Raw genomic sequence first — 12,486 nt, 5'->3', positions numbered from 1 at the left:
AGAGGATTCAGTGTGAACAATAGAGGCATCCAAATTATTTGGCAACAGCACCATTATGCAAACAAAACAAGTGGATGACAAAAGAATGAAAAAAGCCATTTCTCTCAGCTCCACTGTGCATTAACACCATGAATAAAAAAGCATCTTTTGTTTCTTGGTTCTTGATTATTATCCCTCACCACAAAAGGGAGATGCTGTTATCACAGGGCAAGCATAAATGCACCAATCAGGATTTACAGCAACTCCATCATTGTTCTATCAAACAGGCTCTCTGGTGTAATACAGCAAAACCTCAAAACAGTCAAGCATCTAAAGTGGCAGAATGGTTTTGATCAGCTTTTTTGCACAGAGCTGAATGCCCGACAATTCAGAAAAAGAGAAGTTGGTCAATGCATTGAGGTATCCAGGGGTTAAGATAAGCTAGAGCCAAATCTTTACTGACAAAAAAAAAAAAAAGAGTGAACCAAAAAGTTAAATCTGGGTCATCTTTGCTGGAAAGCGATGAAACCAAATTAAAGCTGTTATCACAGAGAACAGGATCAAATTAGATTGAGGCTGAATCATTCAGCAAACTCACTCTGGGGAACCCTAAATTTCATATCCAGAATCTGAACAGCTTGTCCTGTTCAGCCTGGAATTAGAGTAATTGCTTAGAATGTGCAAAGGGGAGAATTTTGTGTCCAGTCTTGGAAGTACAGCCTGACAAACTGCTTCACAAGGTTCAAGCACACTGACAGAAGATTTCAGGATACGTCTGGTCATAGAAATAAACACAGCCACAAATGAGGCCACCGTGTCCTTCAATTGCACTGCTTGGCTGTCACCGAGTTGCAAATATCTAAGGACATTTTAAAGAGCACCTTTAAATAAAATAAAACAATGTCGTTATATCCATGCTTTGTTTTGTGTTTTTATTGTCTCTGTGCAATAAAAAACACATCGGATGGAATGAAGAAAAATACTAATATTTTACCTGCAGATGTCTGCTTGAACTTTTCACTCTTCTTCTTTCTCCACTTCCAGGGCTTGAGGAGTCTGCCAAGAGTCGCAAACTTGCTCCGGTGACGGATGGGCGGAGTGTGTGTGCCAGAAACCAGGGACTCGGAGCGCATAGCAGACAGCCGCTCTACTTCCTCAGCTGTAAATAAATGATTAAACAAATAAATAAATAAGCAACAAGCTTATCTTCTGGTAAACCGCTGTGCACACTGAACCAGGAATTGGAAGAAGCAGACTCTTTCAGTTTTTTTAAAAGGTCCTGGCGGTGGGAAACGTGTGCCGAGTGGCTTCCTGAAATCCGTAGTAACTTAATGAGACTGAACCAAGAGCATAAACAAACCTGCACGTCAGATATCATTATGCAGAATGCAAACAGTTTGAGGCTGCGCTCCATTCCGAGCAATTGATCCATCACTCCAAAAAAAAGAAGAAAAAAAAAAACACTAAACAGACTGACAAGCAGCTCATTATGAAGGGAATTTTTCAGCTCTTCATGAAATATTCACGAAGCCCAGCCTTCTGACTTTAAAGTACTGTCTGACATCAAAAGCAAAGAATGTACAGCATTTTGTCCCAGCGCAAACTGTTACACAGAAATGTGATGCAACTGCAAAGAGCATCAAACCACCAGACTAATGAGACAAACAATTTGGCCAGACCCAAAATTCTGAAAAAATGTGAGGGGTACATGATAACACACAGCACCATGCAAAATCTTTTCAAATTTTGTCACATTGCAACCTTGTAATTCACGGTTTTTAATTTTTCTTACAAATAAATGCCTCAAAATTCTGTTGGGCATTTGTTTCTGATAGAGAGCTACAAGTCTTTTGGAGCAGCTGAAGACTGAAATGTTTGTCTGGACTTGGACTGGGTTGTCCATAGAAAAATATCTTTAGATATAAATATTCAGGCTTATTGTCTTGCTATTTTCATCCTGGTCTCAAGTCTTTTGAAGCCTCTAATATGTTTTCTAACAAGATTACCCAGCAGTTAAAAATATCACCTCTGACCAGCATTACTATCCCATCTGGAGAAAAGCAACCCTGCAGAAAAAGACTGCCAACATGCAACACAGCTTCATTTTTGTCAAATCTGAAGAACATGTTCTTCCATGTCTGGCATGTACATAATAAAGATTGGAGCAAACTTTAAACAAGACTTCTTCTGGATTTCTTAAAATAAATTCAATTTAAAAAATCCATATGCTGCTCACCATTTTCCCAAAACATCTGTTTGAACTCAAAATGAGCTTTTAATGTGTGAACAGTTTCTCCCACCTGAAGAGCAAACTTTATTCAAATCATAAATATTTATTTCACTAAATCCAAAAAGTATATGTGGCCGTCATTGGGCATTTTCTCTTGTGTGGTACTTTAAATCAGCTCAAACTCAAAAGACTAATGCAGATTAATATATTGGTATTTTTCCTTTTTTTTCCACAAATTTTTGTGTGAGCTGAAATATTTGAATCGATCATTAGTGGGACGGTGTTTCAAGTGTGCTAATTTATAAAAGTAATATATGAAAAGCAAATAACATTCAAAAAGATTTTCATTCCTTAATGTTAGGTCAAGGAACCTAACATTAACACACATAACTTTTCAAAAGCTGAACAGCTCATCTGAAAATTGCAAAAAAATAGGAAAGCACTTAAAAATGGACATTTTGAATGGATCTTTCAATTCAATATGAATTGAAAGTTCAAGCCACACAGTATTGCATTTACCTCAAAGTTATACAGTCATTAATTTATTTTATACTGGAAAATAATTGTGTTGTTGAATAGATTGATGAACAAAAATGGATTTATTTTTATGCATGACTTTTTGATGTATTCATAACAAAATATCAATGTCCTAAAAGATTGGAGCAATAAAAAGGTTAAGAGTCAATCCTCTGTTTATAAAAGATGACCTCCAGCTGGATCGGATTTCATCCATGACACTCTTTCAGTTAATCCTGACATAAAAGAATATGTTTCATTCATACTATTTGCTAACAAAGACATACATAAGGCAGCCTTATCCCTCAGGAAAAGGGATGGCTGGACAAATAATCTGACAGTGATGCAGGGCACACATATCTCCAACAGATTGGTACTTGAGTGCAATCTCACTTGTTTGCTGATCTATAAATAACTTCACAATGAGTGCTGATTTTTAAATTTTCCTCATTAGAGGCCTAGAGACGGAAAACAACTTGAAGTAGAGTGGCTTTAAATACCCACATGATGGTGTGCCATTTTTTGTTCTTTTTTCTTTTTTTTTAGAAACTTTACTAATGTCCAAGTGATGGCTTGGTACATCAAACACCTTCAAAGGTTTCATCACTGTAATATGCATGACACTTTGGGTCCAGCAGTAGGTTTGAAATGAGTTCAAAGCGATTAAGATTAAATATATTCTCCACCCAAGAGGCCTTCAAATAAACAAACTGGAGCATTTTCAAGCAGGGAACACGTGAGCACACGTTGAGCAGTCACTGTGATGGTGCAACGTTCTACAATCTGTTCAAGATCTTGGCAGATGAGAGACTAAATCTGCAGAATGAAAGGAGACTGAGAAAAAAATGTATGATTTATCTCTTAGTAATGTGGTTAAGTGCTGAGGTTCCTCTGACCCCCAGCATTTTCTCCCACTTTGTCTTCATTGCGATCCAAACTACACTCTTCCCCTGTTGTAGTCCTACAGCTTGTCTACTTTTAATTAAAAACACTTGTTTGCCAACCAAGATGGCTGAGTGATGATGTAATGACTTTGAATTAGGAAATGCTTGAAGCAAACAGGCTGTAAAAGCTGCATGGCCTCTATGGAGTGAAACAGGGCAGGGGAAACTATTGAAATATTTCAAATGACTTCATCTGAATGTCTTTATTTTTGGTGGAGAGGAAAGCAGTCATGAAGTTGTCCTCTACTCGGGCAGATTCTCTTCACTTTCATGACATTATTAGAGACTGAGCCACTCTAAATAAAACAATTAACCGTTTGAGAGACCCCTGTCTGCCCATCAGACGCCCCTGTAGAGCCTTGAGGTGCAGTCACACCGCACGGCGTGCTATGGGCGAAGCCCCGCAAGCCTTACTCACCGTCCTGCGTGTTATTCCCACGGCTGCAGTTGCTGCAAATGTGCTTGATTTCCTTCCCGATCTGACAGTGGATGGTGAAAGGCATGTTGTTATTGTGGTGGTGGTGGTGGTGGTTCTGCTGCTGGTGCGGATTCTGGCCGCGGTCCTTCTTGTTACTCAGAGACATGATTTTAACCAGGCTGAACGCCTTTTTCTTAGGTTTCTCCACCGCCACGGGCGTGTTTTCTCGGTAGCCCGTGGGAAGCCAGGCGCCGTGCATGATGGTAAACGCGGGATCCACGACCGCGTAATTTGCCGTCTTAAACATACGGTCGAGGGGAGGAAAGATAAAAAATAAAAAAAATCGGAACGATGTTACTGCGACGCGGGGATTCAATTTAAAGGGCCATCTTTCGAGTCCAACTTGACCTCCTCCGTGGATCCCGAGTCGATCGCTCCTACGTAATTCCACACCTTTTTTCTTTTTTACCTGAGATCCGTGTTGTTCTCTGGGGTAGATTCTGTTGCGCAAAGTCGCAGCTGCTGGCAGATCCAAGAGAGCTAATAACACGAGAGTCTGAGTAGTGAATGGCAGTGACTGTCTCTCCCTCCTTGTGCTGTGGACTGCAGTAGGTTGTGGCTAATCCACGATTAACGGAGCCGAGCACTGGCTGCAGCTGATTGGCTGCGCAGTGCGCTCCTTCAACAAACCCCGTGTGAACGGAGCAAAAGTTGGTGGTTCTCCATCTACTGTGCAGGTCGCCGAGCTGCACTGCCCCGCATATTGTGATCATTTCCTGTTATGTTCAATCAGCACTGAGATCATTCTTAACAAAACTCCAGCACAACAAACTACAGCGATCACCAGGAGACCACATGAACAAACCTAATCCTGACACTCACCGATTTACATAAATGAGAACAGAAAAAATATACATCTTTCTTTTCTGCTTAATTGCCTGTTATCTCTCACTTTATTTTTATTTGTAATCATTTATTTGTTTTGTAATAATTTATTTGTTTCCTGCACAATAAATATGAAGCATTGTAACAGTTCAAAGGTCATCTCACCCTTTCTCATCCATCTCCTTCTGTAACCACACGTTTTCCCTCAACCGCCTTCCATTTTACTCTCATGCAAAATCCGTGTGTGCTAGGTACTCAACCACTTTCGTATAGTTTTGTATTTCTGAGTGGTATGGATGCACAGTACAGGATTATAATATCAGCATGTGGAAATTGTGTTATTTGATATGGTGATATTCCTTATGATTAACCCACATCTCGTTCTCTTCCTTCTTTTATTTCCAACAATACATTATCTCCACCACTGTTCCCGAGCTTTCCGATCTTGGTCAAGAAGATCTTGATCAGATTTAAGAATCAATGCGATGAAATGGTTATTTTATTTGAACTACTTTTATTTACACACCCATGCTTGTTTGACATCTGCTGCATGATGTTCCATGATCTGAGTATCTAAAACATATATGCAGAGCCATTCCAAAGGCAAAATGTATAAAAGAAATAATTAAAGGCTCATAAGAAACAATAGAACTAATATTTCTAATGGGAAATTACAAATCTTAAAATTATAGCCCCCTCACTAAAAAGACTTTGAATAATATCATTCTTCAAAAATTTCAAATACCCACTAATTTGATTCCAAAAGCGTTTTGTGTAAATTCTTGTGATCATTGCAAATATTAGCGATCCATTAATGACCCGTTAATAATGTAAAAGACAGGGGACCCCCAGGGCATGTCCCAGCACATTTCCTGTAGAGCAGTGACTGATAATGGACTGAGGGGTGAGATGGGATTGTTGTGGGGGAGGAGGGAGAGTCTTTGATGTTCCCACAATGAGGCCCAGCTTATTCCAGTGGCATCAAAGCTCTCTCTGAAATGAGGTGGAGGCACACACATCTACTCCCATCACATTGCAATGCAGTGCTTGCATTGCTTTGCCATCAGTTGCCTACTTTATGACAAAAAAAAGGTCTTATGTTGTGTCTTATTACACCTTTAAACTCAGAAATTTGTGAAAAATGAGCTTCTTCTAAGCCAGAGCTAATTTCTAAACTATTTGAGAAGGTTACAAAATTGATTTAATGTGAATTCTTTTGACCAGAACGACAAAAATGCTTTTCCAAATATTCCTTGTTTATATCTGCTTGGTTGCTGTTGCCAGTGATCACTCGGCAAGGAAGCAGGGCACACTCTGGACAGGTTTCCAGTCTATCACAACATAGGGACACAGGTCAAACAAACAGGCTAATGTAACATAGTGGTCAGTTTAGAATAAGAGCAATTTAAAGAATTCAATTAACTCAAAGTTTTATTTTGGGAATCTGACAGGAAGCTGGAATAGCCAGAAAGAATCCACACATTTACACGAGGACATGCAAACTCCAAGGCGTCATGCAGACTGTTGTAGTTCAATCATTTTCATCTCTGCACACCACCCAGGTCTGTTTGCCAGTTTCAGGTCCCTACCAGAACCCCTCAGTGTTATTACCTTGAGAAATAATGAGATTTGGTTAAGAGATTTGCCAAAAAATGGTCAAATGTTTCAAGCTGTACAAGTCATACAAATGCAACAGATATAGAGTGGCATTCAACATCCAGTGCTGGGCGTTACTAAGCACACCTTAGGGGTAACACTTTTATTCTTCTATGTAATCTGTACCCTCCCTAGAGAGTAGTCCAATCACTTTCAGTATGTTGGTGTAAGACTGGCGACAGTCACAAACAAACATGGTTGTGTTAGCTGTAGCAATGTGTGTGTGAGCAGATAAAAGAGACAGAGAAAAACACAGAATCCACAACACGACTAATATTCAAACTCAAGAACGTCTTCCTGCAAATGCTTGGTTCAAGAACATAGTCACATGATGTATTTACCGTATATTTTTTTATCTTGTTTCTACTTCTTATTATACTTATTAAAATTTCTTACTTGTTTAAGTTGAAGCAATTTGAAATTGACCCCATTTATGGTGATATAAAAGTATGTGCACATTACTTCTGCAAGGCTTACTGACTTTTACGTATTATTAAGCATTATGCATAATCTTTGCATAGTGTAGCTGGTGTTTAGGATTTCTTGCTTCATCAAATAAATCTTACAAAACCAGATAAAATGGGGCCATCTGTTAGCTGTAAACCGTAATGATAGCATGCAGCACTATCCTTATGTCAGCATTGTGTCAGCCAGCCCTAACCACTTCTCGGTCAGATTTAATCAGCCTTTCTCACCTGATGTCCAGAAGGATATGTCTGCTTTACTGTTTGTGTGTGTGTGCATGTGTGTCTAAAAGACCAAAAGATACAGGAGGGAAAATCTCTTAAAATATACTATTGCTTTTTAAAGATTGTGTTATTTCTCGTTGCCTGGTTCTTTCAAACTCATATGATTTTAGGAGCGTGGCTTTCCCCAAATGTTCAAAGAAAACATCCTAACAACTTGAACTGTCCATTTAGTGAACCACAGTAAATAAGGTGATTGCAACAGAATGTCGGCCAACTTCCTGTCCAACACTTTGGATGACTTCATAACAGCTTGAAAATCAAACACTGCTGCCCGAGCAGCAACACATAGGGCTCATTTTGTGTTTCAGCTCTCATAAACTGTGGCAAATAGCGACAAAGAAATAAGATGGGACTATGTTCAACTTCTCAGTCACCTATTTCAATCATTGTGAATAGATAGAAGATAAATACAATCTAGTTGTCATTAAAAAGTCCAGAAGTATTAATGTGATCAAACCCTATACTATGTCAGGTTAGCCTCTGTTACTGATATTGACATTTTTCTGACAGGTAGTGTTTTATATATATATATATATATATATATATATATATATATATATATATATATATATATATATATATATATATATTTATACATCACAAAATAAGTGGTGATCTAGATCTAGGTCTAAGCCTGCTGATAATACTTTTTGCCAGAGTTCCTTGGATAAAAAAAAAAGTCCCTGAGGTGAACCGGTTACATAGATTGCTTGTTCTTCAAAATGGCCTTTATGTACTTTAGGTTAGTGGAAAAATTGACACTACCTTATTCCAAAAAGTCTTATGAAATGACTGGAAGCTTACCATATCACTGGACTCTCTTTGTTAACACATCACTGATCAGATACATAAAGGTCAAATACTGAACTTTAAGTGTACTTTTAGTTTTCTAGGAAGCCTGTGAGAAGTTGCAGCCAATCCTATTTGACCTACATAACGATTTTCAGTGTTGTTATACAGGGTATTTTTACTTGAAGGACAGATTCTAGATTTAACTGGTTTCCATGGCTGTGGTGCAGGTTTTGGGTGAAACAATCTTACAACTTCCGACAGAGCAGCCTGTCACTACAAATCTGCTGTACCCATTCGCCATGTTATCTCTTTGTCTCTTCCCATCTGTCATTTGCTCTCTGCGTTATTCTCGGCCTGACTCAAAGGAAGAATATAGCACAATTCTATGACAAAGTCTAAATGACATAAGATAAAAAAAGATATTGAACATAGATTTATCTTCAGAATATGACTACTTTCACAGCTTTTTAATGATGGTTTTGTCTCCACCTTCTGCGATGTCAGCTTCAGTTTGTCAGACAGTAGATTTATATTATGTGAAGCAGATGGAAATGCTTGGAAAAATCTGGATGTTTTTATTCAGACCAGAAGCTAAACAGAACAAGTTGAGCAGAAATGACAAATAACTGGGAGATAAAATGTATCTGCTTTTTTATCTGCACAACAACATCGTTCTCTCTTGACATTATTAGTCACCGTGAATATTATTCAGCTCAACCACTGACACCAACAAAAAAATTACAAAAATACTGTTGCTAACTGTTAGGGACTGTGCTTAGCTGTTTGACTATTACTTCCCAATGGAATAAAGTTTTAGTCTTTCTGTTTTAGTTTAGCTAAATATGAATCTGACTTTCTAATTTTTTATATAAACGCAAGCAACTTTTCCTTTTTGTGTATAAGTCCACTGAAATAGTACAGAGTTCAGTGATCGACTTTTAAGTGGCTGTGAGGAATGAAAAAATAAAACATATTTATTAATAATAAAGTTGATTAAATAATAAATATCTCATTAATATTCTATGCTACAGTTATTCTGCAACAAACACTTAAAAGCACGGAAAATGTGAAATGATGCTCACTGCAGTGCTGCTCAGCATTATGGATCTGACTGTTAAGATGTCGCCCTCTAGAGGCAATACATGATAATGTTGCAGAAAATACAGTTGACGCCAATTTGGAAGTTTAAAAAAATATATTAGAAATCCTAATTTGGGAACATTCCGTGCTTTACAAAATATAAAAACAAAACAAAAAAAAAAAAAGCAAAAACTGCTGAGAACATTTTAATTAGTCTTGCGGGTTCAAATTGTTGTTGTGACACTCATACCCTATGTTTTGTGCACAATTGTTCTGAAATAAGCATGGTTTTAACAAATCCCCGTATAAGTTAGTCACTCAACTTAGTCCTGAATGTGGTTTTTGTACCCACATAAGTTCTTCTTTAGAAGAATAGAAAACTGCAAAGAAAACTCAAAAAAAGAAAAATCTGAGAAAATGAAATTGAAAATCTGTTCTATTTTAAATTACATAGACATTTCAGAAGACAAATTTACACTCAGAAAAATAAATTGAACATTAAAATGAACATTTCTGACCATAAATAAATAAATGACTAAATAAATTGATTTAGTTATTGCTTGGAAAAATCTGGATGTTTTTATTCAGACCAGATAAATAAATTGATTTAGTCATTCATTCAAAAGAAGGAACAAACTCAAAGTTTTTCTTTCAGTCAACTCTGAATGATAAAACGAATGAATTAATTCTGAATAATTTCAAAATGTTTACTGAGTGGTAAGCTAACAGAAAAAAAAATTACTATTAGAAATATCTTGGCAGGTATCTAAGTAAACAGCTTCTGTCCATCACAGCTTTAGGTTCATATGTGTTTAACAATCTCAGAAACATTATTTATGGAATTTAGCATTATATAAGTTCAAATTAATATCCCTAGGTAAACTTTCTAGAGACTTCTTAGAGTTCATATGACTACAATACCCTACACTAAAATAGAGAAAGTTTGGATATGATAATAAAAATAACCCTTCTTAAAAAGAAGGAAGAATAACATTGACCTCTATCCTACAGTAATAATCTGCACTAGAATAAGCAAAAAGAAAAAGAAAGTGAAATTGTGTTTTACTATCAAAACAACAACATCCAGTTTTCCCTAAAATAATCAGGTTTTTGTTTGTGGAAAGGCTTTTTCTTACCTACTCAAGAAATTGTACAGTCAATGCTAACGTGGGCCACAACAAGGCCCACGTTGGTACTACCAGCTTGACTGATACCTCATAAAAAGAGTGTTGAAAAGCTAAAACCAGCTTTGCAGGGACTAAAGTCTTTTGTGTGGTTTAGAAGGAACGGCAGTGCATGCTCCTCTTACAGGGAATGTATTTTACTAACTCTGATGTCTTGAAAAACACAGAAGAGAAACCAAACTAAGAACCGTCCTCAAATGTAATGCTATTCCAGGGGAGACTTTGATACTTTCAAAAGTACATGCATCACCACAAAGGTAAATGCCAAGTTTCAAACCAACATCTGCAGGCAAAGAATATATTCTCAGGGGAGCTTCATACAACACAAAAAAAAGCATAACACAGAATGCATTTGTTTCAGGTCATACATCTTGTGAAAAGAACATGACATAGTGCCTTCCAGAAGCAATTCAGGATGCCTTAAACCAAAAGCTTCAGTCTCTTTTATTGAGGTTTTATGTGAAAGCAAAACACATAGGTGTGCATAGTTGTGATATGAAAGGAAAATTATACATGGCTCAGAAAACTTCCTAAAACAAAATCTAAAATGTGTAGTTTATACTTGGATTCAGCCCCCTGTGGTCTGATAGAAGCCATGGTAACCCCGGAGGAGCTGCAATAAATAAATACATAAATACATAAATAAATAAAAATAACCTCAGCTTGAAGAATCTATGATCTGAATGATGATTATTCATCCACTTCACAATTCTGGCCTTCAGAAAAAAACAAGTCATTTCTTTGCAAGTTATATGGTCTGGAGAGAACAAATGTAACCTATATGGCCTGCCTGCAGAGGCAGAGAGAGGGGTACAAGCAGGAGAAAACAAACACTGCATCTCACCCTGAACAAGTCGTCATCAAGACTAAGCATAGTAGTGACGGCATCATGCTGTGGGAGTTCATTTAAGAGAGCACAAAAAAGCTGGTCAAAAGTAAGAGAAAGACCAAAAGAGATAAAGACACTGCAATTCTGAAGAAATGTGGAAAAGTATTACTGTAAGGAAATACACACCACACTTCATATTGTTTCTGTAAGGAAATACATGCCACCTTTTAGAGTGTTATTTTGTAAAGAATAAAATTAAATACAGGTGAGTTCTTCCATCCATCTCACAACAAAATAACAAGTGTCTAATGTTTCAAAAATGAGAAAAAAGTATATCAGGTATGAATACGTTTGTAAGGCCATGAATCTGGCCAAGGTTTAGCAAGTGTGTTAAAAACCGGAAAATTTGTGAAGGAAAAAAAAAAAAAACAACTGAACACATACCTTTTTGTAATAAATGTGTGCAATGTCCAGATTGTTTAAAAAAAAGGCAGTCAGGGTCCTGCAGAGCGAAGTTCTGCAGCAAGCAGAAAGTGAAACTGCAACTCTGACACTTTACAGATGGCAGAATGAATAAATCTCAACATGTGAAAGAAGGATTAGATTAATTAAAAAAATCTGGTGAAATGATTATGCAAGTCATGAGAGATGCAGAAGCTGTTTGAGATAAAAAAAATTTATTGTTATCTATTGACAATGGATAATGAAGTTTAGGAAAATTGCAAAAAAAGAAAAGAGAAGTTAAAATTAAGAATAATTTCCTACTGCCATATATATATATTTTTTAATTTCATTTAGATATTTTAGTAGTATTAAGAAATAAGTTATTTTTATCTGATTATTGAGGAGCTGGTCGGCTATGTCGGTTTGTCTGTATATATTTGGTCTTTTCTAGGAGGAAGTGATATTAAAAAAACTCCACTAGAGAGCAGTGTTTCCCCAAGGCTTGCATAAACTTCACAATCTAGATTCACAAGTTTATCTATCATGCATATCATCCATTTTCTAAGTTATTTTCGATTTTGCAGGTTACCATTACTGAAATTCAAACCAGTAACCAATCTACCAAGTTTGCTTGTACGGCAGCTTTATGAAACAATTTCATATTGAAAACTATTAGGGATTGAAAAAAAAACAACAACTTTAAAGACATAAGTCTCAGGCTGTTCAATTTTTGATTTGAGCTATAAATTAAAAGTCTTTCTCCCATATTGTTGGTCTCCA

The 12,486-nt window shown here is 36.8% G+C and overlaps 1 protein-coding gene across 2 annotated transcripts in view; it reads right to left on the bottom strand.

The window, feature by feature from the left end:
* The window catches only part of LOC129362167 (phosphatase and actin regulator 1-like), a 42,976-nt gene that overhangs the window by 21,830 nt on the left and 8,660 nt on the right, over positions 1-12,486 (bottom strand). The window contains exons 1-2 of one of the 2 annotated variants that reach the window (XM_055033556.1): positions 4,088-4,675; positions 974-1,138 (exon numbers count right to left, since the gene is read on the bottom strand). In XM_055033556.1, the coding sequence (XP_054889531.1) occupies positions 974-1,138; positions 4,088-4,394 (472 nt within the window). In that variant the 5' untranslated portion in view covers positions 4,395-4,675. Of the gene's footprint in view, positions 1-973; positions 1,139-4,087; positions 4,676-12,486 lie in introns of those variants that run through there. The other variant, XM_055033557.1, reaches the window with a different exon arrangement.

The sequence above is a fragment of the Poeciliopsis prolifica genome, unplaced genomic scaffold, assembly GCF_027474105.1.
Source record: "Poeciliopsis prolifica strain line A6 unplaced genomic scaffold, Auburn_PproV2 SCAFFOLD008, whole genome shotgun sequence".
Lineage (NCBI taxonomy): Eukaryota > Metazoa > Chordata > Actinopteri > Cyprinodontiformes > Poeciliidae > Poeciliopsis > Poeciliopsis prolifica.
The sequence above is the reverse complement of the archived record's forward strand: the minus strand, read 5'-3'. Positions and strand labels throughout refer to the sequence as shown.